At 58.7% G+C, this 27,631-nt stretch overlaps 1 protein-coding gene across 1 annotated transcript; it reads right to left on the bottom strand.

Moving 5' to 3' along the window:
* Positions 1–63: 63 nt before the first annotated feature.
* Positions 64–21,519, bottom strand: ASIC4 (acid sensing ion channel subunit family member 4). Its single transcript, XM_052635427.1, has 10 exons — positions 20,938–21,519; positions 5,450–5,594; positions 5,235–5,362; positions 4,884–5,046; positions 4,315–4,371; positions 2,436–2,589; positions 934–1,025; positions 778–857; positions 361–465; positions 64–177 (listed from the first exon to the last, which is right to left on the bottom strand). Exons 1-10 carry the CDS (start codon positions 21,517–21,519, stop codon positions 64–66), a joined length of 1,620 nt encoding a protein of 539 aa, XP_052491387.1.
* Between the last annotated feature and the right edge of the window lie 6,112 nt (positions 21,520–27,631).

The raw sequence follows: 27,631 nt of genomic DNA, 5'->3' as shown, positions 1-27,631 counted from the left end.
GTCCACAGTGGGGATCCAGGAAGGAGTCCCAGACTCCTGGGTCCTTTAGGACACAGCACCATCCTAGCAAGCGAAGTCTTCAAAGAGGCTTCCTGGGGGGCCGTGGGGGTGGTGGTGGTTGGGGAGCAGGCTGCTGGCACCCCCGCCTTCAGCACGGCCCCGGCTTGGGCAGGGACTCTGCAAGGTGAACAGGGAGGGGGACAGGGAGAGATCAAGTGAAGCCCCCAGGCCTCTCACAGCCAGCCTTCCCTTGTCCGTGGGGGGCAGAGGCTCCAGGAACCCCACCCTTGGAGGGCTAGTTCAGAGGTTATTGGGGGATTCAGTCCTGGGAGAGAGCGCTGACTGCATACTCATCCTCACCTGCTCCTTCAGCTCCTGAAGCCCCAAAGTGGAGATGCCCCCAGTAGAGGTCCGGAGGGGGGTCTTGGGGCGACGCCACGCCCGCTTCAGTCGGTCCCAGGACACCTTGGGGTTCAGGATGGGGGGACAGCAGTGGATTCAAGAAACTTGCTAGAGAAGGATGGGCCTCACCAGCCCCACCACATAGGACTTGCTGCCCCAGCAAACCCTCACCGGGACACCCCAGCCCTCCTCCCCCATCCCCCTTCTCTTTGCCCCTCCTTGCCCTCAGACCTTCTGGCCAGTCAAGGGAGGAGGGAGGGCTAGTAAAGAACCCTGAGCTTGACTTCCTGCCAGTCCAGGTCTACCAGAAAGCCTGCTGGGCCTCTCTGCTTTCCCCCAGCCCCTCCTCCTACCCACCAGGCCCCTATCCCTTGCCTCATAGATGTAGTCGAGGATCTCCAGCAACGTGAGGATGCTGGCCCCAATGAACAGTCCCATCTGTCCCCCGAGGTCTCCTGGGGAGCGCGAGAACAGGGTCAGAGGGAGGAGGCTGGGCTGCTCCATCCCGGTGCAGTTGGGGCCCAGGCTCACCCAGCAGGGCTGACAGGCCGTAGGCTGCTCGCTGCTCCATGGCCTCAGAGGTCAGGGCTTCAAAAAAGACATCGAGAACCAGGAAGTTCTCTCTGCAGAGACAGGAAGCAGGGTATCCCTGAGGGGCCATCGTCTCAAGGAGACAGCTGGCGGGACATCCCAGACCCAGCAGACCCAGATCTGAGGCCCCTGCACAGAGAAGCTGGTGATCACCCCCAGGCTCCCAAAGGCTGTGAGGAGAAGCAGGCCCAGATTCCTGTTAGCTTCGTGTTCTGAGGGCTAGCAAAAGGCTTGGGAGAACAAAACAAAACTCCCAGGCCTGCCTTCCCTCCAGCCTTCTCTAAACCAGCAAATAGCATTCACTTTGCCTCATCCCCGTACCTCTGTAGAACCTTCATGTGTGTGGGCACACGTGCATGCTAAGTTGCTTCAGTCATGTCTGACTCTTTGCAACCCTATGGACTATAGCCTGCCAGGCTCCTCTGTCCAAGGGATTCCAGGCAAGAATACTGGAATGGGTTGCCGTGGCCTCCTCCAAGGGATCTTCCTGACCCAGGGATCAAACCTGAGTCTCTTGTGTCTCCTGCATTGGCAGGCAGGTTCTTTACCCCTAGCACCACCTGAGAAGCCCCATAGAACCTTCAGTGGCTCCCTATTACCCTGCAGTCCACTCCATAATTCCTCTTCCAGACTTTCAAGACTGCCCATGATCTGCTGCACTGTACGTTCTGGTCCAAACTGCACTCTTATCTGCTTCTCCCCACACAGCCTTCCTGACGCTCAGGCTGGTCTCTGCAGCATCCCACACATCTCTAACTGGGATTCCCCCTTCCCTCCTCTTCTCATGGACCCAAACCCGGGGTCCACAGAGGCCCAGCTCATGCCTCCCCTGCTCCCTTTACCCCACCCGCAGTCGTCTCTCCTGGGGGCCTAAGAACACCCTCAAACAAGGCCTCATCCACAAACTGTGGCAGGAGTTATGCACAACTCTATCCCCACAGGGCCCAGCACTGGGCCTGGCACCCAGAGGATGCTCAGCATTTGTAGATTGGCTGCAGGGAACCAGATCCCGGGCTCAGTGGGGCCACGTGTGGGCCACCTGGCTCCTCCCCCATCCCTTCCAGTTCCTCTCGCTCTGCACAGAACTGGACGTGCACTGAACAGTTCCCAGGTTGCTGGGGCAGAAAGACACGCAAACAAAGGGTTCTAAAACAGCAGGCTAACGCAACGATAAACACAGACAGCATGCTGTGGGAGCTCAAATGAAAGGCATCTGGGCTCTGAAGGGCTTCCCTGGAGGCAGAGACAATGGATGTGACTTGGGGTGGGCAGGGGTTAGTTAGAAACAAAACAGATCAAGATCCTAAAAGGTATTCCTGGCAGAACGCTCATTATTAACAAAGCTGCAATCCATTCCTAGTCTCCATCATATACTAGACCTATTGAGGGTGGTCTCCATTACACACATACACACACACACACACACACACACACACACATACCGTATGTAGGTCTCGTTGCGATTGTATTTTCTTGCCAGGTACCGGGCCGAGCCCCTGTTGGGGATCCTAACCATGGAGATCTCTTTCCCGTAGCGGGTCAGGTTGCAGGGGGTAGGACAGAAACACGGGCCTCCGGAGCCCCCACCCAGGGAGTCTGCAACACAGAGGCACCAAGTGCAGTGGGGGAGGGCAGAATCCCCAGAGGCCCACCAGCTGTTGGAAGGAAGCCTGAGGCAGGCAGGCCCACACTGAGGGCTGGTTCTGACCAGCTCTGGCACTGCCTGGAGGAGACCGGCTTCCTGGTCCAGTTTCAGACTATCCAAGAAAGTGTACAGAGGCAGAACCCCCAGCACATTCCTTCTCCCTCTGCTGCTCAGCCCCCTGGGGCGGAGAGGTCCTCGTGGCTTAGAGGCAGGGCTCAGCCCACCAACCAGAGCTAATCAATCATGTGAGGCCACAGACACACGAGGGGCTTGGAGAGGATGCTGGGATGAATGGAGTTAATGCATGTTTTTACATATGCCTACGGGTGAGTGGATGGATGGATGAGTAGATGACTGAACGGACAGAACAGTGGGCAAGATCCCTGTGCTCAGTGTGCTGGGGTTTCTCTGTTCGCCCCTTCAGATCCGCTCTCCCCACCTTGCTCTGTCCCAGGAAGCTGATCTCTGCCAAATGCATCACTTGGACTCCCTGCCCTCTGGTTTGGGGCAGTTTGCATCTCTCCTCTCGTGGCCCCGGCTCCCAGCTCCTGTCCATCTCGGACAGTCACAGGTCCCTCTCTGGGTGCCCCTAGTTCCGTGGAGTCTCACCCCTCCTGTGATCCACTTATCCCCATTCACATCTGTTTCTTCCTGAAACACTCTTCAGTTACCCCTTCAACAAATGAAGTTGTAGGACAGAGAAGGTGTGACTCTGCCCCCAGATCTCAAGCCCGCCCCTGTGGCCAGCATCTGGATTCCTCAGTGCGCTCCTGACCAGTCATTCTGAGTCTAGTCTACCTCCTCTCTTCCTCCTCACCTTTCCATCCTTGCATCTCATCAGAGTCCCCTTTGTAAAAGCAGAAGGCATTCTTGCCTGGCCTTAAGCCATTGTTGGCTTCCCAGAGCCTCCTCTGCGCACACTGACCTTTCAAGGCCCCAGGCTCATGTGTGCCCTCTCTGGCCGCAAGTCTTAGCAAGAGCTGCTCCCACTGCCTAGAAGTGTCCCCCTCTTCACCAGCCTGATTCCTCCACATCCTTCAAGCCTCAGCTCTATATATGTCACTTCCTCTGGAAATCCTCCCTGCCTGCCCAGGTGGGGCTGCCTGCCTTTGCTGGGGCCCCATAGAATCGCTGAGGTTCCCCTACCCAAGGACTAACACGCTGCATTGTGATGCCCGTCCACACCCCTGCTGGGTAGTAAGCACCACAGAGCAGGCCTCTTATTCCCATTCTTACCTCTGGCACCAGCGCAGGCTGTAAACATCTGTAGAATGAATAAATGAATGAATGAATGAAGTGTGGATCAGGCGAGATCTACGCACAGAAGGGGTTGCCTTACCCACACTGATAGCCAGCAATGCACCTGTCCTCACACCAAGGAAGAAGTCATTTCGCCTTCCCAGAGAGGCAAGTTCATTTGCTGGACCAAGATGAGAAGCCCCGCCCCTCACGCTCAGTTCCGGTTCTCGGCAACCTCCCACCCCGCTGCTTCCACTTACGCAAGTACCACACCTGCAAAAGTCCTCAGACCCCTGGAGGTATGGGATAAGGCTCAGCCCCCGGGAAAAACCCCAGGAAGAGACTGGGAGGGGAGGAGCCAAGGCAGTGAGGGGAAAGGTGGACAGAGAGATGAAGAGGAGTGGGGCGGAGAGGCAGGGCGAGAAGGCAGCACGGACCCAGTGTGTGGTCGGCACACTCGATGTAGATATTTGGCGGGCAGATGGTCTCATTGCCTGAAAGGAGAGAAGATTATTCCTGGAGTCTATGGTTCCATCCACTCTCCACCGCGCACATTCCCAAATATGGGCACACATGTTCATGTGCATACATGTGGGTATTTGCACATATATGTGCCTGCATGAATGTGTACGTGTTTGTGCGTAGAAGCATGGAGATGTATGCGTGTATACATGCGTCCAAGCTGTGCACGCTTGCATGGACACGACTATGCACCTGCATTTACATGCATGTGATGAAGCACGTGCACACAACCCACGTACACAAGTACAGATTACACAAGTACATGTATGCAGAGATACATAGTAACAGGCAGAGATACATGTGCATATATGAAAACATGCACAAAGTCCCAAATACATACCAGGTACCCTCACGTGGGTAGACGCATGCACACCTGTGGTCATACACATGTACCTGCCCTCATGCACATGAGCAGTGTTCTGCCCTCGGAGGTTCTGGAGCCTGCCAGGGTGGCACGGAGGGCTGGTGGGGGTGGGGTGCCCACCTGGCATGTGCACCATCCGGCAGTGGCAGCGCTGAAGCACGGCCTCCTTTTCACAGCGCAGCCGGCAGGCAGACACACTGTAGGCTGAGTAGCCCTGAAGCTCAGGCTCCCTGAGCCCACTCTCCGCTCGGCAGTTGCCCCAGGGCTGGGGCAGGTAAGTCAGCTGAAGAGGCAGGGCACGATGGAGTCACGCACAGAAGTCTCACCTGGCCCCCAGCACCCACAGCCCCAGCAAAGGCTGTGGAAGGGCTGATGGGATGTGAGCTTCTGGAGGGCAGATCCGGTCAGCCTCCACTCTGGGCCCAAAGGCCCCACCCATGGCCAACCCAGGACCCAGTTGGGCATGCTCACCCGCTGTTCCTGGCAGGACACAAAGGTCTGGAAGCCTGGGGACACGCCAAAGCCCAGCTGGTGGATGTAGGGTGGCTCTTCCTGGCTGTGGATCTGTACTCGGATGCCCGCTTCAAACGATGTCTCATCTGCACAGTGGAGATGGGTCCTTAGGAAACCTTCATCACAGGCAGAGGACCCCGGCTGGAGCCCCTGTCCCTTTCCCACCCGCGTACTTGTCTCTCTCCAGATGGGCAGGTACTCCTCCTGCTGAATGTCCAACATGATCTCCAGGCCGCTGCCCATGCCCCCCGCCCGGCTGGGCAGCGAGCTCTGTGGATCCGCGTTGAAGGTATAACACTTTCCATAGCGAGTATAGACCTGGGGTGAGAGAGAGGAGGGGCAGGGTGCGGGATGAAAGACAATCCCTTAAGCTTCGGCGGTCTATAACGGCCACCAGACCTGCCTGGTCACCCCCGTCCTATATCCCAGCAACCAACCTACAGCCCAGCTGCTCCCTGACATCCTTTCTTCAATGATTAAAAGGCACCTTCAGCTTAATGGAGCTTCCCTGGTGGCTCAGCCAGTAAAGAATCTGCCCTGGGTCAGGAAGATCTTCTGGAGAAGGAAATTGCAACCCACTCCAGTATACTTGTCTGGTAAATTCTATGCACAGAGGAGCCTGGTGGGCTACAGTCCATGCGGTTGCAGAGCGACGGAGTGACCAACACTTTCACTTTTCTTTTCCAGCTTAACATATCAATAGCAGAACTCCAGATGTTTTCCAAATCCTGTCCCTGACTCCTTCTCCTCCTCTGAGTAAAGGGCCCCGCTCTCAATTCTAGAGTCAGAATCCCTGAAATCTCCCTCTTCCGGTAAGATGCGGAACAGGGGTGACCAGGCATCTAATCCAGCAGCCATCTTGGGCAATTCTACTTCCGAAATCTGTTTAGAATCCATCTAGTTTCCTTCCATCTCATCTCCCACTTTCACTATCATCTGCCTCTTGCCATGGCGGCAGGCTCCTAACTAGTGTCCCTGCATCTGCCTTTGCCTCTCTCTTCCAAGTCAGACATGATTGAGCGTCGGCATGTTTAAGTTTTTTTTTGCCAAGCCATTCACAACACGGTAGCCAGAGTGCTCATTCTAAACTGCAGAGATCCAATCAAGTCACTTGCCATCTTAAAGTCCAACAACCGCTTCCCATTCCCCAGAGAATAAAGCCAAGTTCCCTCCTTGCCTGAAAGTCTCCATGAGAGGTGACATTTGCCTCTCTCCTGCAAAGAGATCTCCACGACAAATTCAAACTTATGGAGCAACATCTCTCCCAGGGCCTTTGTTCATGCAGTTCCCTCTCCTGGAATGCTCCCTTCCACCCAGCTGGCATGGCCCAGCTGCTCATCTTTTAAACCTAGGCTTAATTGTCCCTCCTTCAGATGCACACTCATAGGCCACACCCATGTTCACAATGTCACCCTTCGCTGATCAGTGTGTTTGTGGGTTTGCTCAAAATACTCATCAAGACCTGAGATAACCTTGCTTATCTGTTTGTCTCCCAGAGCAGCGGTCATCATCCCTCACTCGACTTCATGCTACACGAGAGATGCTTTCAGAAAAGACGGCCCGCGCTGAACGAAGCCCATCCCTGGTTTCCTCTGCGGAAAGTTCTCCCATATGGACACCAGATGGCGCTGGCGCCCCGGAGATGGAAGCCGAGGCTCCGGCGGGGACAGAGCTGCGGTTGGCAGTTAGTTGCAAGCGGCTGGGGGTGGGGAGGAGGTTGAGGGAGGGAGGCAGATGGAAGTTACCCCCTGCCGGTCTCACCCTACAGAGACCAGCCCCCGGGTCAAACCCATCACAGGCAGCACCTTCCCTGGGGGTAAGGAGGTCAGCGCACTCAATCTCTCTCTCTCCCCCTCTCCGCGGGAACATTTTCACTCTGGTGAAAGCTGGGAGGAGAGGCATGAAGAGGCCGTGTAAGGGAAAAGATTCCTAAACGCCTTGCTCCAGGGAAAGGGGAGGGCTGGGCTGAGGGCAGCGCGAATGAGGAGTTCTAGGAAACGGGGGACTGGGGTGCCCCCGTCTGTGGGGCAGGGCTGTCTCACCCTCCCATCTCTACTAAGTTAATGATCCTGCTAATTCTTCCCTCTCAGACAGTTCTTCTATCACCCAAGCATCCCGCCTCAGATTCTCAAAACAAAAGGACTGCTGCCCCATTGCATCTCCTCGGCCACCCTGGTATCAGGTAGGTTTAATTAGCCTGATGATTACAGCAGCTCAGAGAGGTGATGTGAGTTGCCCAAGGTCACACAACTAGTCAGTGGGAGAGGTGGAGCTGTCTGAGCTAGATGCAGAACTCAGGGGTTCCCACCATCCAGTGCTGGCAACTCCCCCACCTACCCTGCCCCAAGTCCCAGCCCCTGCCCCGGCCCCATCCATCCAGCCGAAATGAGACTGGAGTCTCAACACTCAACCCCTTTTCTCCCACCCCACCTCCCCATTCACTCCACTCCTCTACACCTTCCTTACTCGCTTTTCCATATCTGCTGCCTCTCCTTCAGTCCCTCACCTGTCCCTCCCCTCCGCCTTCTGCACCCACACTAGCTGCTGGGTTCCAGTCTCCAGTCGTCACTGACGCTTTCTGTCACACCCCTGCCCCAGCTCCCTGCTGTGTGTCCATCAGTGGGGCAGGAGTGGGCATGGCTGACAGTCCCAGAGCATTTGCTCTGCCCCAGGCACTGCGCTCAGTGCTTCACACGCTCTCTCCAATTCCAATCGAATCTCACAGCCACCCGACATCCTACAGATGAGGAAACTGAGGTCCCACGGTTGGCTGATTTGCCAAGGTCTCCAAGATCAGTGCTTTTTAAACTCTAATGTGCACACCGAGCACCTAAAGGTCTTGTTAAAAGGCAGGTTCTGAGTCAGCAAATGTGCGTTGGGGAGCAGGACTGAGATTCTGCATTTCTAACAACCCGCTGGTCTGCAGACCACACTGTGGGTCAAAAGTCCCTAGACAAAAGGGCCAGAGTCCAGCAAGACAGCCCTCTAACTCTAGATCTGTGTTTTCACAACATGTCCCCAGAGGGAAGAGAGCTTTGAACAGGGCTGGGGGCAAGATTGCTGGATCCTCAGTGGTGTGGGAAAGGGAGAGGGGGGAGAATATGTAAGCATTTGCCCCAATTCTCAAAGCACTCACCCTCTTCCTATTCTGAGCCAAGCAGATGCTGGAATCAGCTTTTGCTGCTGCAGCCATTTTTCAGTGTGGGCTCCAGCGGGGCAGCGAAACAAGGTACCGGGCTGCATGGGGGACCCTGGTAGGGAGCTGCTCGCACGTGCCCCCCAGCGTGCAGCGACTGACCCTGACCCCTGGGCACTGTCATGATCTCTCCCTTGGGACCGTGGACTCCTTGAGGCTGCGAGCCCCCATTTCACCGTCTGGGTATCCCCAGTGCCTGCTAAGTCGCTTCAGTTGTGTCTGACTCTTTGTGACCCCATGGACTGTAGCCTGCCAGCCTCCTCCTCCGTTCATGGGCTCCTTCAGACAAGAACACTGGAGTGGGTTGGCATGCCCTCCTCCAGGGGATCTTCCTGACCCAGGGATCAAACCTGTGTCTCTTGAGTCTGAACCTGGGTGGGGCCAGGGCCGCCTCCCTACCTGATCCTTCCACCACACACATACAGACACAGACTACATGACACTGAGACTACTCTTGTGCAGAATAGAGCCAACTGGGAAGCCTTTGGCTCCAATGGCTTCAGATGGGGGTGGCTACCTGGTACCTCTGCCCTCGAGGCGATTGTGCAGAGAGAAGGTGACAAAGGAAGATGGGTGGAAGGACTCTGGGTCTGATGGACAATGCTCTGCAGGGAGTGGACAGGCCAGACTGGCAGGGCCAGGCCACCTGCACTGCCTGGGTCAGGCCCCACTGCTGGGCAGAGCAGAGCGTTGCCCTGGAGACGGTCCCTGGGCCAGGCAGGCAGCAGCGAGTGGAGCTGCCGGCTCCTAAGTGGCAGAACCCTGGTGGCAGCACAGTCCACAGACTCTTCCATGGAGACGGCACGGCCGCTCAGCCACAAGGTCCCACTGGCTGTCCACTGCACTCTCCCCAAGGACTGGCCCCAGAGGAGGGTGTGTGCACAGGAGTTGAGGCTTCAGAGTCCGGCCATGGAAAGAGGCATGTCCTGGGCCAGGAGGTGCCCTGAGGGACTGAGGGGCTATTTCCAGATCTGCCACCACTGGCCTCAGCCTCTCAGCCTGTTCCCATCCCAGCAACACCTCCATCTCCCGCCTGGTTCTCCCTCTTCTCGGCCCTCCCTTGCTCTGACAGCTTCTCAACAGCACTGCGTCTGCACTGCAGACAGACCCTGGGACCCCTCCCGCAGCTTACTTCCTGCCAGCCCTCTACCTGTCCCTCCCGGACCACCCCCCTTTCAGCGTTGGCCTGGGTCTGTCTGCCTCTCCAGCCTCCCCGTCCCCTGATCTCAGTTTGTCTCTCAAGCCTCTCTGCATCCTCTTGAGTCTTTCTCTGTCCTCAGCACCTAATCAGTTATTCATCTGGCCTGTGTCTCTGCTCTGTGCACTCTGCCCGCCTGTCCATCCCCCTGGCCTGGCCTTTTTCCCATTGGCCTGGCTACACCCCCCATCCCCCCGCCGCCTCTGTTCTTTTGCCCACTGCATCTCTACCTGTTTGCTTTTCTCCCTGTCTATCCCCTAGACTAGGTATCCAGTGTCTGACTCTTGTCTTCCTCCTCTTGATTTTTCCCTGGGCCTGAAACCACCTCCCTGACCAAGAGTCCCTGCCCAGGCACACCTCCATCCTTCTCCCTGCCTGCTTCTCTGGGTCTGCCCCAGATGACGACCAACAACCAGAGACTGGGAGAGACCTGTCCAGAGTGTGCTCCTCTGAGCAATGGCTTCTCTCTCAGCCCCTTGAGTTCCATCTGTCCACAGCTCCGGTTGCCTTGAAAAGCTCTCCCTGGCTGGCTGGCTGGTATCCGCCCTCACCCCTTCCCACCCCCTCATCCTCCCTGCAGTCGTGGAGCCCACTGGGTTAACAGGCAATTAGCAAGGCCAGGGCTCAGAGTGGTGGGGGAGAGGGCTCTGGGCCTCCAGGAGATAAGCAGCAGCCAGGAGCAGCTGAGGCTGGGCTAATCCCAGCACTAATCTGCGGCCTGGGCTTTATCTCCAGTGCCTTCTGGGCACCCTGCCTCTGCCAAGGCCTTGGCACCTCCCCCCACCCCTCTTTTCCACGGCAGCTTTATCCCTCCAAATTCCATCAGCCCTCCCCTGATCTGGTCCAGCCCCATGCCTCTCACTTCAGCCCCTGGAATGAACTCCCCTTAATCCTACAGTGCCCAGGGGTCCAAGGTAGCCAGTGGAAGGGGTTATGTTTTCATCTGCCATGGATCGTGACTAGCATCCCAGGTCAGATGGCTCTTCGGCCCCAGCTTCACTCAGGGGTAGCCCAAGCATCCAGGTTCAAAGCCTCCTCCTTCTCTGTCCTCACCAGGGAAGACAGTGCCAACTCAAAATGCCTGGGGTGTCTGCACTGGTCAGAACTGGGAGGTCACTCAGTCCAAAGCCTCATTGTACAAATGCCAAATCTGAAGCCTAGAAATGGCAAGGGACATACCCAGGGGCATACAGAAAAGAGAGGGCACATTCAGAACTAGTACCCAGCCCCCAGCCCCCACTGGGCCCCAGCATTGTCCACTAACCTCCATTATGCACCCTGGAGGTCAGTAGACCCTGGTCCCAGCCTTTGCTCCACCAGTGACAGCTGTGTAACTTGGTTAGTAAAGTGATTTACTGACTTCTTAGGTCCTCAATTTCCTCATCAGTCGAGTGGGGACAGAAATTTCTGCTCGCCTTATCTCATAGGTTGGTTATAAGTCTCAAAAGAGATGAAGTAGGTGACAGGCATTTGCAAGGTAAAATCACATACATGAGGCCTCAACATTAGCTATAAGGGTGTTGTGGAGACCAATAAGATCCAAACTGGGGCAGAGATCGGCCAGCAGATGTGGTGCTGGGAAAGGATCCACATAAGATTCTTAAGGTGGAAAAATGGGTGCACATTTTGAAGTCTAACAGAACAGGGTTCAAATTCTGGCTCTGCCACCAGCCTTGGACAACCTTGGGTGGTGATTTAACCTCTCTGAGCTTCAGATTACTCTTCTGTAAAAGGGGCAATGGTAATTCCTCCTCCTGAGGTTCACAGTGAGGATCAGAGGTAAGTCCAGAGAGATGCATGCAAGGTGCTCAAGAAAGTGGGGGAGCCCAACTGGGGCAGCCATTTGACCTTGGATCCCTCCGGGCCCCATTCTCACTGGGCACAATGCCCCTTGGTAAAGGCTCTCTCAGCAGTTGTAGGCGAGGATGAAATGCTGTCAAAGCAAAACCCCCAGGCTATGAGATCTGGCTGTCCTACCAGAGGAGGGTGCAGGCCAGCAGCCCTGAACTGTCTGTGAGATTCGGGTTCAGTCATTTAACCTCTCTGACCCTCCATTTTTCTTCTGTGAAATGGGAATAATAATAGGCATCGTCGGAGTAATGAAAAAGAGAAAATGTATTGAATACATAAATAATAGCGACAGTTAACATTTATTCAGTGCTTACTCTGTGGCAAGCATAGTCCTAAGCCTTTTATATAAATTAACTCCTTGTGTGCATGCATGCTAAGGCATTTCAGTCATGTCTGACTCTGTGCGACCCCATGGACTATAGCAGTCCACGGGGTGGCACAGAGTCAGACACAACTGAACGACTGAACTGATGGACTATAGGACTGCTGGGCTCCTCTATCCATGGGATTCTCCAGGCAAGAATACTGGAGTCGGTTGCCATGCCCTCCTCCAGGGGATCTTCCAGCCCAGGGACCTTAATTCTCACAAAAACCCTCTACTGGAGATGTCTTAACATCTCCATTTTACAGACAAGACAATGGAAGACCAGACAGGGTAAGGAGCAAACCAGAGTCACGTGAGGTAGCAGAGGAGGGGACTGGGTTAGGGGCATGGGACTCTGTGCTCAAGACCACTGTGTACTGATACACACCTGGCACAGCCCCAAAGACTAGGAGGAGCTCGTGAAGTGGTGGGCATTCACATCAGGCTTACTTGTCCTACACTGTTCCTTGAGCCTGTACAGTATGCCTGGCCCTGTGCTTGCTGTTGGGGATAATTCAGAGAACAAAATCGCTGGCTTCTGCCCTGAAGGAGTTGGCTGTTTGGCCCCAGAGGCATTTATTCATTCCAAAAGTGTTTGTTGAGCACCAATGCTGGGAGCCAGGTGTACAACAGTGGAGAACAAAGCACACAAAACCAACAATCCCCGGGACAAGCAAATGTTAGTAGCTAGGATGTGGGCTGTGATAGGGGGACAGATCCAAGCCCTATGACTGTGGAACAGGAATTTAACTTGGGTTGAAGAGTCAACCTTCCCAGAGCAAGAGCACTCACCCACCCAGGAAGGGCATCTGATCACAGAACAGTCAGACCCAGGGAGCATACCCCCCCCCCACCCCGCCCCCTAAAGGGATTCCTAAGGGGCACTAGTAGTAAAGAACCCACCTGCCAATGGAGATCTCTGGGTAGGGAAGGTCCCCTGGAGGAGGACATGGCAACCCACTCCAGTATTCTTGCTTGAAGAATCCCAAGGACAGAGGAGCCTGGCAGGCTACGGTCCATAGGGTCGCAAAGTGTCGGGGACACGACTGAAGCGACTTAGCACGCACGACCCCCACCCCATAAACCTGCCTCCCCTCCCCTACCGCAGGGACCATGACGCTGCACACCCCAGCCCCCAGCCGCCCAGGTACTTTTCAAGGCTACTTCTTCTCCAAGGTAGAGGTGATTGTGAGTCTAGCAGGAAATGGGCACGATGTTTGTTCAAATGTAAATGCATGAGCAGCGGTGGAGAAGTACGAGACAGTCAAGGCCTTGCGACTCCAGGCTGAGGCCGAGCTGCAGCCGGTAGCAGAAGCACGTGAGGCTGTGAGAGAACACGGCGATTTCAGGGAGGAGAGAGGGCGGCCCCCGGGCCCCAGGTAAACAGCCGGACCTGTTTCCGGCAGCGACCGCATAGGCCTTAAACCCTAGAAAGTCAGTCTTGCATAAGTAAAAGTCGCTCAGTCCCATCAACTGTGGCCCGCCAGGCTCCTCTGTCCCTGGAATTCTCCAGGCAAGAATACTGGAGTGGGTAGCCTTTCGCTTCTCCGGGGGATCGAACCCAGGTCTCCCTCATTGCAGGACGATGTTTTTTCTTTTCTTTTTTTTTAGAGTCTGAGCTACCCGGGAAGCCCCAGTCTTGCAGGCAGGAATATTTTAAATTTGTAACGAGGTCCTTCCCTGATGTTCCAGCAAAGTTAGTAGCTAAAAGAGTTTGCTTGCACAGTGAATCGCACCCGTAGCCCGGCGGGAGTTCCGGAGCCGGGAACGAGAAGGTGGCAGCGGCGGTGAGACGGTGGGTGTGCCATCGCTCCCATCCCGCAGGTGCACCGGAGCATCCAGGCCGGGCCCACGCGCACCCAGAGGGCCGCACCCACCGCCTGGCGCTCCTCGCCGCCTCTCTGGTCCCTCCCGCGGGGTAGGCATCCATCACGGAGCCCGGGCTCCCTCCCTCCCGTCTCCTCCGCTCTCCTCCCTGGGTTTGCCTCATTTGCATTCCCCCGGCTCCCGGCTCCTCGGCAAAGTGACCTCCGCACACAGCCGCGCCAAAGGCTTCCACCGCGGAGGGAGACCCCGCCTCCCGCCGCCCTCCTCGGCCGGGGACGGGCGGGGGCCCCATCCGAGGGCTGCAGAGGGGAAGGCGGGGTGCCCAGGGCCGCGGAGGGACTCCGATGGGATTTGCACCCGCGGCCTCAGATCCTCAGCGGGGCGAGAGTGAGACGTGGAGGTAGCACAGGCCGGCGAAGCCGTGCCCCCGAAATGGAACCCCTGCTGGGAAATGGAACCCCTGCTGGGAACCCGGGCTCCCCGACACCTCCGTTCGCGCTGCGCCCCCACTGGAGAGGAGCCAGCCCTCTACGGGGCCATCGCCCGAGGGTCCCCTGCCCTTCCGGGGGCCTCCCCAGCCCCCCAGCCCCGCTCCCCTGGCCGCCGAGCCGCCTCCCCTCCCCCCGTTTGGTATTTACACCTTTCACACATTTGTAAGCTATTATCCTGTCCACGCTTAGTCACCGCTGAGCCAAGCGCCACGGATTTAGCTCCTTTAATCTTTCCTCCTAAATCAATCCTCCATTTCCCCTTAATCATCCCGTGGCTCCTCTCTGAACTCTCTCACTGCTGCCTCGGCGGCTGCAGCCTATGCCTGTCTTTCTGGAACTGTTCTCCCTCTGACTCAAAATGGGTGTCCCAAGGGCATAGTGAACATTTGGGGGGTGGGTTGGATTTTCAGTGCTGCCAGCCCCGGCCTGGGGGCTGGGGACCTGGGGGCTGGGAGCCGGGGAAGAACTGCACGCACCCCTCCCTTTTCTGGGAAACTGCACTCTGAAGCCTCTGAGCTCCTGCCCTGGGGGATGGCTCCAAGACCCTAAGCTTCCGGCGGGATTTACCACCCCCCCCCAAAAAAAAAACCCTCATGCCTCCTGTCCACGGTTCTGACTGTCCCCACCCTCTCTGCCCACTGCTCCAGGGAGGTGGCATTACTGGGAGAGCCTGGAAGGGCAGGGAAACACTGATAACTCAGCTTGAAGCTGCCCTCTCACCCCCCTCCTCCAGGGAAGCTATCCATCTCTTGAGACCACCCTGAGTCTTCACTCCCCCTCCTCCTCCCGTGGGACTCACTGACTCGGGGGCCCCAAACTGAGTATCCCAGAAGCTCTGCACTGAGTGGTCTTCCTGCCTCCCTGCAGTCCCACCCCCCAAAATCCCTGATTTCTTCTGCCCCTAGCCTGGGCTTGGCGGCAGAGCCGGCCCTGCCACCAGCCAGGAGAGGGAACATAAGGGCAGGGGTGGGGGTTCCGGAAGGAACACAGGTAGGGGAGACAGAAGGAAGACAAGAATGCGGGGGCCATTTCTTCAAATGCTAATCAGCATCTTCCGGCAGTGCCACAAGAAGCTGAGCTGATAATGAGCCCAGCTCGGGGCTGATTCCTGATTAATAAAGAGGCCACCGGGCTGCTGAGTGGGGCCGGGTGGGGCACGGCCCTCCCGTTTGCCCTTGCAAACCAGCCCTGGGTAACAGTAACAGTGCCTGCCCGCGGTGTCTGAGCCACGCCACTCAAATCCCCCCCAGCAACGCTACTAGCCAATGGGAGGTACCCAGGCTGAGAGCGCCCCCTTCAGGTGGGCCAGAGGGGCAGCAGCCAGTGATGGGGCCCGCCGTGGGGAGGGCAGGCTCACTGAGTTCTGCAGTCCAAGTTGTAGGTAGCTCTTGGGATTATTTTTTTAATCAAGAAATTTTTAATTAAAGTAATCAAGACTCTCGGCTTCTCTGGACAAACTGGAAGACCACCCCCCCCCCCAACACTGGGCATCCTGGCCCGAGGGCAATAATCAGGTGAGGCTGAGAAGCTGCTGCTCCCTTCAAGGGTAAGTGACCTTCCTGTCTCATCCCCCACCCTTCCCTACTGGGTGAAAGGTAGGACCAACCCTGAACTAGATGTTGAGTTAAATGTTCTCCCGGTTCTTGCCTCAGGAGAAGGTGGGGCTGGAGGGTACAGAGGGCTGGACTGGCAGTGAGGGTCAGAGGCAGCTCATATGAAGATGAGTGGCCTGGACCAAGCTCAGCTGGAACCTTCTCCCCTCCTGAGTCAAGGGGGCGAGGAGGGGCGGCCTTCAGGCAGTCATGGAGCTGGGATGTCTGCAGAGGAGCCCCTGCCACATTGAGGAGCGGGTGCAGAGACTGTCAGTACTGGCCTGACCATACCAGGGAAGGGGGTACTGGCTAGACCTTACCGAGGAAGGGGCGGGTTCAGGTGGAAGCTTGGATTGAAGGCAGGAGATGGCGGAGGAGCCTGCAACTGGGGGCTGGGGCAGCCAAAGAGTGATGATGGCGACTTGCTGCTCCCTCTGCCTCAGAGCCATCCTGATGGCAGCTGGGGTGGGGCTGGGAGAGGAGGGAAGAGGGCAGGGAGGGGGACTGCCCAGCTGGAAGAGGCCTTGTCTAATTGTGCCTGATTAGTAGAGAGGAAGAGAACAGGGCGAGTGATTAATAGTCACGGCAGTCACCAGCGCAAGGGGGAGGAGGGTTGGGAGGGGGAGGGAAGTCTGAGAGGGGATAGAGACAGGGAAGCGCACACAGGTCCCTGGTCACCTGCCCTGCCGGGGGGCTGCCCAGACCCCAAAGGACAAACTGAGATGAGCTGGCCTCCCTCTACCTCCTCACGGATTCTCCACCTTCCCCGTGCCTCAGTTTTCCACCAACAGAATGGAAAACACCAGGGTCACCTCCTACACCTGGGAAGTAAGGTGTACCTGCTCACATGGTGAGCAGACACCTCGATGTCCCCAGGCACAGGCCCCATCCTTGGCTCAACCTGGGATCTTAGTAGACGGCCAGACTTCTGATCACAGCCCACCGCCACCACTTCATATCCTTTTGTGCCAGTTGGAAAGCCTATCCTCCCCAACCTGGCAGCTTGAACCCCATCCCCACGACCACCTGGAGCCCCACGGTCTGATACCGCAGTCAATGGCCACGCTCGGCTGTTTGAATGGAATGTTGGTCCTCCGTCATGCTAATCACACCACAGATGCTCCCTGGCCAGTGTGGCTAGTGACGACCACCGTGGACAGCACAGATTCAGGACGTTTCCATCATCACAGAGTGTTCTGTGGGTCAGCATGGATCGCGAGTGTGTGCACTCCTTTGCATGCACACACGTGCCTGAATCTTGGGGAGGGGTGGGGAGCATGGGGATGCTCTGACAGAGTGGGGGTGTGGGCTCGAGGGTCAGGAGAGGAGCAAGGCTAGGTGATGGAGAGCAGCAAAGATGCCAGCACACAAGTTGGAAAAGTGGTGCTGGGAACAGTCATGTTAAGGAGGGCCAGGAGCTGGCGTTTCTAACAGCTGACACTCTGAGTGCACACTACGTGTGTGTGTGTGTGTGCCAGGCAGTGGGCTAAGCCCTTTACAGCCATCTCTTTTGATCATCACAACCACCCAATTGTTTTTTAGGTTCTACTATTGTATTTAACGAATACAGAAGCGGATGCTCACGGCAGCTTTCTGACTTCTCCAAGGCCACACAGCCAAGGTTCGAATCCAGGTGGTCTGGCTCCAGAACCCACACACTTGATTGCTTCACTGTACAATCCCCAGATGAGAAGAGATGCTGAGTTTTAGAGCTCCATTTTACAGCTTAAGAAACGAAGCCTAGGGAGAAAGAGTGATTTCTGCCTTCTAGTAAGTGGGCAGGCTCAGAGCAAGCCGCAGCCAGGGAAAGTATGGATGGGGCTTGGCACACTGGGGTGGGGGAGCCGATGGTGGTAGGAATCGAGGAGGAAGAGAGAGTATATAGGTGGTGATGGAAGGAAGAGGTGGAGGTGAGAGTGGGTTGGTATGAGACTGGGTGAGGCGGGGGGCGGGGGGCGGGGGGCGGGAAAGAGAAGAGATGGGGTGAGCTAGGTGGAGGGGCATATGGGTGGAGAGGTGGGAGCATCCCCCACCACCCAGGAGCCCTCTCCTCTCTCTCACCCCTCTCCCCTCCTCCCCAGACCTCACCCAGCCTGCCTCATCCCTTTTAAGCCTTCCAAGCCCTCTTCAGCAGAGTGGCTCTCCGAACCTTGGCTCTCACTATCCATGTACCTCGTTTGGCAATTAATCCTGGTGCCTCCTGACACTGCTTGCATGGCTGGTTAACTCTTGCATGGTTGGTTAAGCTCTGAAGTCTCCCTGTCCCCGCCCCACCACGAGACTGGAGGCTGCCTGAGGACAGGGACTGGGGACCAGGGCTCCCCCGTTCTTTGTTCTTTGCCCCCATAGCACCTGGCAGGGAGCCTGGCACATAGTAGGCGCTCAGAACTCCATGTTGATTGAGTGACGGATTGGGAGTCAGTGAGGGGACATTAGGGAGCAGGGGGTGAGAGCGACGGCAGTGGTAACAGAAGCAAGAGGTGCGGCTGAGGGGGCTGGGGGAGGGCGCATTACCCAGAGTAAAAATAGGCTGGAAAATGTGACATTTATTAACTTGGATTCAGAGGAAAGGTCACAGCGGAGTGGGGAGTGGGAAAGAGAAAACGGGGAAAGCAGCAGAAAACACACAGCAGCCCCTTACCCACACCCCATCTATCGCTGTCACTGACTGTCTCAGCACCCATGGGCTGGAGGTTCCCACCACTGATCCCTGTACCTGTCTCCCCTCCATGGGTCCCAAATCCCCATCATGGGCTCCATATTCTCACCATAGAGTCTACTGTGACCTCACGTCCCCATCAGAGAGCCTGATGTCTTTGTCTTTCCATACCCCTTCTCCAGTCTTGCCCACACAGCACACCCCCAGTTTCCCCATTGCCATGGATCCTCCTGTCCCAACCATAATGCCAGACCATGGTTAACTGGCAATAAGGACTCAGCCTAGAATGCCAGGTCCAGGGAAGAGTTCCACTTGGCACACGGGGGTTGGGGTTTGGGAGAAGGGTACGGGACCTAGGCTGGATGAGGGGACAGGTGGGTCCAAGGGACATTCCTCTCCCCCAATGCTGGCTCTGCTCCTCTGCCCCTCACTGTCCTGCTGCGTCCAGAGCAGAGAACCACAATCTTCTGTCCTTTTCTCCATCGCAAAGGGCCTGTGGGAGATCCACGCTCACCCATGCCTGGCCATCCCCACATTCAAAGGGACTCACCAGCTTTGATCCCGGGACTCCCTGCTCCCATATCCTCCAGGCATGTCCTCCTTCCCTGGAGGCCAGGGAGGAACCTCTGGCCTCCCTCACCTTGCTCCTTCAACCCCTATCTCTCCCTCCCCACTGAGGTTTCATCACTCTTCCCCTTTTCCTTCCACCCCCGCACTGGGGCCTGGGACACAAACTCCCACTCAGGGACACAAAGCCCCCATTGATTTCTGCCCCAACAACACCTGCTGACACTGGGCTCTGTCCCCCCACCAACCCGGAGGGGTGGGGATGTCACAGGAGGAGCCCCTCGGACCCAAGAGGCCACATTCACACACTCCTTAGGGACAATTGCTTTGAGAGCAGTGATTTTTCCTGGAAGAAGGGGTGTGTGGTTGGACCACAGGGCTAGCACCCACCCCCCCATTCCTCTCTCAGCACAATCCTCCTTCTCGTCCCTTCCTCCATTTCTACCCAACTGCCCCCACCCCACAGCAGGAGGACCCCGAGGCTGCAGGCTTGGTGGGGGCAGGAACATGGCTGGAGCATATTTCCTGTTGCTACTGAGGCAGTGAGTGAAGGAGACCCTGGGTGGGGGGCCCCGAGTCATGACAAGGAAGAGTCCCCCATTTGGGGCTGGCTTTAAAGCCTGGGCTGGATGGGCACCATGTTTATGCCATGTATTTGCATATGTGCTGGGCACGGTCACAAGAATGAAAACACACACCCCGCACTCCACACACACATAATGCCGGGAGTAAACTGGACCAGGGACAGCATCTCAAGCCCCGGGAATACCAGACAGCCTGTGACTATGGGTGAATGGAGCACCAACAGTCAGCGTACAAGACACACACCCCCACCCCACACACATACCTCACACACCTGGATTATGGGAGATGTGCATGGGAGGGCAGTTCCACGCCTCCACGTGAGAGTGTGTGTCTGCGTGCATTCACACATATGTGAGACAGGAAGCAGGGGCTGAGGTAGCTGGGGTCATGAAAGGGGTCGGCATCCAGGGGGTGACCCTGTCCTGGGAAGCTGGGTAAGGGCTGGGCTGTGGGCACGTGGATGAGTAGCTCTCTGGATGCGTGCGTGGGTGTGCAGGTGTGCACGGGAGCGTAGCGACAGGGACGCTGAGTGTGTGTGTGTGCAGGAACTATGTCCCCATGCAGTAGGTGTGTGTGTGTGTGTTGCACGCACGTGTGTGCCAGAGGCAGCAGTGAGGGTGAGCCACGCTCGTGAGAGTGAATGAGTGATTCTCAGTGTAAGAGCTAGAGCCAGGCAAGGGAGCAGCAAGAACCAGGAAAAGGAGGGAGGGCCTGGGCCGAGGGAGAAGCTGGAGGGGAGCATGAAAGAGGGATGTGTGAGGGAGTTCGTGAAAGGGGGTGTGTGTGAGACACAGAGACAGCAGGAGACACTGGCACCCAGTGTCCGCGAAGATCAGCTCCCCCAGACGCAGCCCCGAGTCCCTCCCTTGCTGGAGCCCCCAGACGTGCTCTCCCCATCACCCTTATTTGGTGGCGGGGTGGGGGGGGTGGGGTAGAAAAATCCAGCGGCCACAGAAGAAAAGGGGAGTAAGAGAAAAGCAGGGGTCAGTTGGTCTGTCTATGGCCTGGTGCATCCCTTCCCAGCAAGCTGACTGGCTTCCGGGCCCCCCCGGGCCCATCCCAGGACCCCCGGCCCCCCAGATCCGGGCGCTGCGGCAGCAGGAGAGCCCGTGGAGGAGCAGCAGCAGCCGCTGGGTAAGCCACCAGGAGCGTCCACCGCTCCCCGCTGGGGAGCCCCGAGGGAAACACCAGGCTGGGGGGTGACATGAGGCCAGCCTCTGGCAGTGGAAGGAGGGGAAGCCCTGTCGAGGAGGATGCCCTGAGCGCCACCCCCATCCCCACTGCCAGCCTCTGGCCACCCCAGGCTGGCCGGGCCGCCTGGGAGGACTCACCACGGAGAAGTTGCTGGCAGAGCAGTGGTGCCCGCTGAAGTTGCAGCTCTTGAGCATGTCGGCGAGCTGGTGGCCAGTGCGGTTGAGGATGTCTACCATGTCGGGCTCCGGGTAGCGCAGGCCGGCGGCACGGTGCCCGTCCCGGTCTTTGGGGGGCAGCCCGGTCAGGTTGGCCAGGTGGAAGATGTCGGCGTCGCTGAGGGCCGAATGCCGGAAGCGGTTGATGTTGCAGAGGGTGACGGCGGGGAAGCCGGCCACCGGGGCTGGGGCAGCGGGGTCCATCACCACCAGGTGAGGCCGGGTCAGGTAGCCCCGGGCCAGGCCGGCTGCCTGGTACAGGAAGGCAGCCAGAGAGGTGAGGAGGGCCAGTGCCCAGAGGGTTCTCCGCAGTCCATGGGGGCCTGGCCCACAGGCCCGGCCCAGCCCATGCAGAGTGCTGGTGCTGGCAAAGGTGGCCAGGTCCCGGGGGGCTGCTGCCCCCTGAGCAGCCCCCAGGAGGCTCTGCTCATCCCCTGCCTCCTTCTCCTTGGGTTTCGCATCCTCCTCTGCAAATTTGATTTTGCACACAATCTCGATCGGCATCTGTCCCCAGCTGCTGGGACCAGCCGGAGCCTTCCTGCCCCTGTCCCTCCCTGGCCAGCAGCCCCTGGTGCCCTCCGGAGTGGCGGTGGTGGCAGCAGCGGCTCTTCTAAACTCAGGGCAAACGGGGAAGAGGATGGGGACAGGGTGGGGGCCCGAGGTGGGGGAGTCACTCCCACTCCCAGCAGCTCCGCAGCCCTGATGATGCCTCTGCCTCTGCTGCCTCTGCTGCCGCTTGTCTCTCTCCTCGATCGTCTCCTTGTGGCTTCCCTTATCAGCACCAGCACAGCTGTCAGCCCCTGCGTGTGTCCCTGCGAGCGAGCGAGTGAGCGAGGGAGCGAGCGCTGCTCCGCCACGCCGCCCGTGCAGCCCCAGCCGCTCCGCTCAGCATGTGCTCCGGAGCCCACCCCATGCTTAATAATTCAGGACATGTCAACAGCGTTTCACCGGCGGCACGGGCAGCAGGAGCCAGGCCAGGGGAGGGGGGCAGCCCCCAGCCCAGGACAGGGATCTCCGGCCCCTGCCTGGGACCTCGTTGGGAGGCCCCCAAACTCTTGCTACACCCTCGTCACGTGTGGGGTCCCCACCTGGCCCCATTCCCAGGCCACCAGGGAAGAGGCTTGCACCCAGAGTCCTTAGCTTATTCTGCCACTTTTCTGGACCACACCCCGAGAAGGGTCAGCCAACTCCATCCCCCACCTCCTGGCCTCCCTGACTCCTAACACCAGCACCCAACCACCACCTGACCTCGCTACCCCACTCACAGCACCTTCCAGAGAACTCCTTGGGAAAGCCACTTGTTTGAATGAGGGAGGGGAGGGGAGGGCAGAGAATGGCAGGCAAGACAGACAAGGGGGTCAGTGAATGGCTCCATCAAGATACTTGACTTCCCTAGAGCTTTGCTCTGGACTTAACATCCGCCATGCCCCTGCCCGCTGTCTGATTCTGGCCGCCCTCTCCCCCACTTCATCTCCATCCCCAAACTCAGTCTCTCCTGTGTCTGGGATAGAGGGCACCCTGGCCGGCATAAGCATCTGTGGCCACTTTGCCTCCCCAAATATTTCCCAAATCCCTTGCCACAGCCAGGCCTGTGGTGGGGTCAGGGAACGTGTTGGGTGGCCAGGCCAGGGAGCAGAGGACGTATGATGTGGGGGAGAGGGTATGGGATGGAGGTCAGGAAGAGCCCAAATAAGGGGTTTGGAAGGAGCCCAGATGTGCTGGGTTTGAATCGGAGGGAATGCAATCCTAAAGAAGCAGGCACAGGGGGTGCCAGGCAGAAGGGCAGGGGAGCGCTGGGGTGGCCGTGCCTTGCTGAGGAGAGTCAGGATGGGGCCCATGGTGGCTGGCCCAGAAGGGATGATGCCGGGGTACCCCCAGGGTGGGGTGGTCACAGTGAGCTGCCTGTGCCCTGGTGGGGAGGCTTGTGTGAAAGTGAGAGCCCTCATGGGAGAAGAAGCACTTGTCCCCTAGAGGAAAAGGGGGGCTGATTAATCGGGGCGCTAATGAGCAGCAGGAAGAGGAAGCTCAGAGGGGCGGGGAAGGCGGCTCCATCGATCCGAGCCGTGGAACCAGCAGCTGAAAAAAAAAAGTGAGAAGGGAATCGATCTGAGGGAAACGGCTGCTGCCAGGGATTAGAGCCTGAGGCCCACCCGCTGCCCAGTGGCCACCCCTCCCCTGCGGCAGGGCTGCCCTGCCCTGGAAAGGGGCCCGGGGTGGCTCCCCGGGGGTGGGGCAGGGGACGGCTCTGCACACCCTTGGCTGCAAGCCCAGGTCAGGCAGTGTCCATTGCAGGTCACCCAAGCGTGGAGCCCCCCCCCACACACACACAGCCCCCCCTACCCGACCCCAGCCCTGTGTGGCACCCTGCGGGGATTGGCCCTAGCCTCTCATCAAAGTAGCTTCCTCAGGGACCCCTTGGCTGGGCCAGCTCCTTTACTCTGAGGAGCCCAGACTCCTGGGGCCAGGGGCTTTGTCTGGCCAAGTCCCAGAGGGGACAGGGATTGGTACTGAAAGCAGCTGCTGAGTTAGCACTCAGAGTCGCCAAGTGACCACCGACAGCCCCATCGCTGCCCCTGCCATGCTCACCCCTCCCTGTAGACCGCCAGACCCTTCCAGCCTTCCTCCCCCACCTCCTTGTCCTCCCCAGCCTCTCTTCCCCCTTTCTCCTGGTATTGATTTTTCTTTACTGTTTTTTTTTTCTTTTTAAAAAGGTGATTTAATTGCTTTTTTAAGGTTACTTCAGTCTGGGGCTCTGCCAAGAAACGGGGAGCTACCCCCAAGCTCTCCCCCAGCACTGGTTGCTGCCCAAGACTCCGTGCGTTTTACTAAATCATCCTGTGAACACAGGTTATGCTCCCCAACATAACTGGCTTCCATCGTGAGCCCCAAAGCACACCCTTTTCCTCCTGAGGGTGCGTCAGGAAGCCTTCAGCCTCTAGCAGGAGTGAAGTCGGGTGGTAACTTGGTGTGGGGATAAGGGGGGCAGGGGGCGGAGGGTGGTGAGGGGAGCTCCAGGCCACTGCAAAGTGGAGCAGCAGTGAGCCACAAGCGCACCGCCCCCCCACTGCCCCACAGCCAGCTGTCTCCAATTGTTCCCAAGTCCCCACCATCCAGTCTCCCAGATCCCGGGAATATGGCTGTGCTCAGTGGGAGCCCCTCCATGTCCTTCCAGCCCATCCCTTGGCCTTACCCCCATCCCTCCAGCCTCCCCTGTCACCCCCACCCCCATCCCCTGTACACCCCTCTGGCCCCCGTCCCTTCTCCCCTCCCTCTCCCCGCTTCCCTGCTTGCCTCCCTCTCTGCCCGGCTGCAGTTGGGTGATAATCTCCCTCATTTAGCCTCCCGGCTGCTTCCCCGGCTCATTGCCCAGCTGGTCCCTGGGGCCCGGCCCAGCTTCTTCCCCACCCCCACCCCCAGCCCTGCGCCCAAGCTCCCCCTTCCCTTTCCCCTCTGCTTCTCCCATCCACTCCCAGGGGACCGGCTGCCCCCTGCAGTGAGCATCAGGGCCAAGTGTGGCTAGCTGGGATTCGGCCGGGTGTGAGCAAGGGGGGAGGGGCTGCCCAGGACTCCGGGGGTGGGAATGTGGGTGCAGGTTGGGGGGGAGGAGTTGGGGGGATGGGGGAGGGCAGGGTCAGGACATGAAGCCTTGGCCAGTCGTCCTCCGCCCGCCCTCCCGTTGGCCCCACTGCCCAGACTTGTTCCCCAGTCCAGTTCTCCACCCAGCTGAAGCAGGCTTCCTGACAGAGAGCTCAGTGGATGGACTGAGGCAGTGATTAGACTGGCATCTGTACGGCATGACCAGTCAGGGCGTGGGAATTGGGGGCTGATAGGTGAGGAAGGGCCAGAGGGTTCTGACTCAGAGCTCCTGGTAGGGGGCATGGAGTTTTTATTTGGGCAAAGTGCTCCAGAAGGTAGACCTGGAGGCCTCTCAGGATCCAGCTTGGGGGTTCTAGCTATCTTGCCCCCTGCCCCCAGGCCTTGGGTTGCCTCTTCTCCCAGCCGGGACCCCCAAGCTAAGCTGCATTTGCTCCTTACCCCCTCTTCGTGGGTCTCACGCTCCCAGCCTGGGTGACACGACCCCCAAACTCCACAGAATGGTCCTAGAGCAAGGCCCCAGCTACCCTCAGCTCCCAGAGTACACCCCCCTGCCACCCTAGCTGATGCCTGTCCCAGGCCTGGCTCTGCTGGGGACCCAGGGCACCGGCCAGTGTGGGACAGACGTGGGTGGGAAAGGGACACGGATCAGGGGGCGGAGGCCGGGACTGGGCCAGTCCTGGCTGGTGAGCGAGCAGCGGTGACAAACGGGCTGTGCGGGGGCCGGGGGGCGGGGGACGGACGGCGGCTGATTTATCTGGGTTATTTATGCCGCGGACGAGGCAGGAGAAGCGGTTAATGAGAGTCCCAGCGAAGGGGGTGGGGAGGCCCGGACGTGATCTGAGGCAACTGAAGAGGGTTAGCGTCCCGCCACCGGGCCCTGCCCCCACTGGCCACCGCACTAGGCATCCCCTCCTCTGTCCGAGGGCCGGGTCTGCCAGGCCTTGACCCCTCTCCTGTGGCTGGCACCGACAGCCCCGCGTCCGGTTTTGGGGCCCGCCCAGGCCGAGGCAGTGGGTGACGGGAGGTTGAAGGGGACCACGTCTGAGATCGAGGGGGCGGCTGGAGGAACAAGGGGTGGGGGACAGAAAAGGGAGGGCAGGGAGGGAAGAAAGATGCAAAATCTCGGCTGGTCAGAAGCTGACCAAGTCTGTGGAGTCTGTCGGGGGAGGGTTGGGGTGGGGAGAGGCCAATGTGGGCCCGGGTAGGCAGCTGGCAACCTCGGAGCTGAGGCTGGAGAGAGGGCCAAGGGCACTGGCGGTCTATCTGGTGGCAGCCAGGAGTCATCGTAGGGGCCTGAGAAGCAGAGGCAGGCCGGGGGTGGCGGGTAGGTGGGGGGGGGGGGGGGGCGTGGTGGTGGTGGTGGTCAGAGAGAAGAGAGGACGCGGAAAGAGGAAGAAGATCCAGGGAAGGAGGGGGGAGAGGGCTTTGCAGCAGTGAAAGCTGCTGGGAGCAGATAAGGCGGTACGGCAGCGGGAGGGATTAAAGCTCCGAGGGGCCGGGGCCGGGGCGGGGGCGGGGTGGGGGTAGGCGAGGAGGAGAGGGCTGAGGGCCAGACCCCGGGGCCCAGAATATGAGTGCGGGAAACGAGGGCTGCGAGGGGGCAGGATTTAACCAGAGAAGACGTGGAGTGGGGAGAGGACGGAGTCTTCCTGCTCATCTGTGCTGAGGTGGGGGACTTTTCCGCCACTGATGGAGCCCCCATAAGCTGCTCTCGGTGTAGCAGAGCTGAGCGGAGAGGGGCATTCCTTGGGAGTGGGAGGCTACTGGAGACTGCTGGGGAGGCGGGTGGCAGGGGCCGGCCCTGGGAACCTCCGAGCTCTGATTAGAACTTGGACAGGACAGGCAGCGCCTCCTTGAGGCGGCCAGTGTTAACTGTCACAGGGACCTTGACCACAATCATGGGTGCCCCGCCAGCCCACTGGGGGATGGAGACCCCCACTTACGTCCAGGGTGGCAAGGACCAGTGTTTCGGAGCGGGTATTTCTCTGTGGGTAAGGGCGTGGGCACGGAGAGGGGCAGTGGCTTCCCCCAGCTCAAGCCTCAGACCCGATGCCCCTTACTACCCGCCACCCACCTGTTCTGCAAACCTTCCTGAAGGGTGTCTGGGGAGGGAGAAATCCCTAATTCCTACGGACGAGGGCCGAGGGCGGTTCAGAGGTGGCCCGGGCTGCGGAGGGGAGCCTGGAGGGAAGGAAGGGGAGGAGGAGGCGGAAGGGGCGAGGGCGGCGGGCGGGGCAGAGTAATTGTGTGTTTGTCAGTTCTCCTGTCTCCGCGCACGATGGAGCCTGTGTGGCGGTGGGTGTAGCTTCGCCTCCAGGAGTCTGTGTCTGTTGGCAGAGGTGTCAGTGTGTCTGTCTCAGGGGGTCTGGGCTCTCCCTGGCACCCCCGCCCCCACGTCGTGTTTTGGGGAGCCCGGCTCTGGGCACACCCAGCTGTGCTCCGTGCTGAAGCGGCAGATGTGGCGGGGCCCCAGCTGTGCTGGCTTCCCGGAGAGGGGGAGGGGCTGCAATCTGCTCCCCCGATAATGGCTGCTAAGTGCCAGGGGGAGGGGATGGAGACGGGGGTGGGAAGGAGGCCCGGTCCCCGCCGCACCCCACCCTGGCCGGCCTCCCCCAAATCTGTGTTCTTGGCTCGGCCTCTTCCCCCTGGCTGGCTCCTGAAGCCCGTCCAAATTTCTCTCCACGCTCAGTCCCCGTCCCCAGCTCTCCTCTGTCACCCCATCCAGCTTGGTGCCAGGGACCCGCCTCCCCGCCCCCCACCCCCTCGGCCCCCAGCTAGCTCCCCCTCGCTGATTTTACAGAATAATCTTTTTATGGAAACTGAATTTTTAAAAAAAAAAAACCGCTAATGGCAGGAGCGCACCCCTCCCCCGCATCCCTCCCCCCCCAATCCCATACTTCCCACCCCAGTTCCCTCCGTTCTCCCCACTGGGCCAGCACCCACCTACCCTTACAGGGCCAATGAGGTCCAGGAGGTAGTGAAGGGGGACCCAGCGCTCTCCCCTCAGGAGGCCGGACAC

This window comes from Budorcas taxicolor, chromosome 2 (genome assembly GCF_023091745.1).
Source record: "Budorcas taxicolor isolate Tak-1 chromosome 2, Takin1.1, whole genome shotgun sequence".
Lineage (NCBI taxonomy): Eukaryota > Metazoa > Chordata > Mammalia > Artiodactyla > Bovidae > Budorcas > Budorcas taxicolor.
The sequence above is the reverse complement of the archived record's forward strand: the minus strand, read 5'-3'. Positions and strand labels throughout refer to the sequence as shown.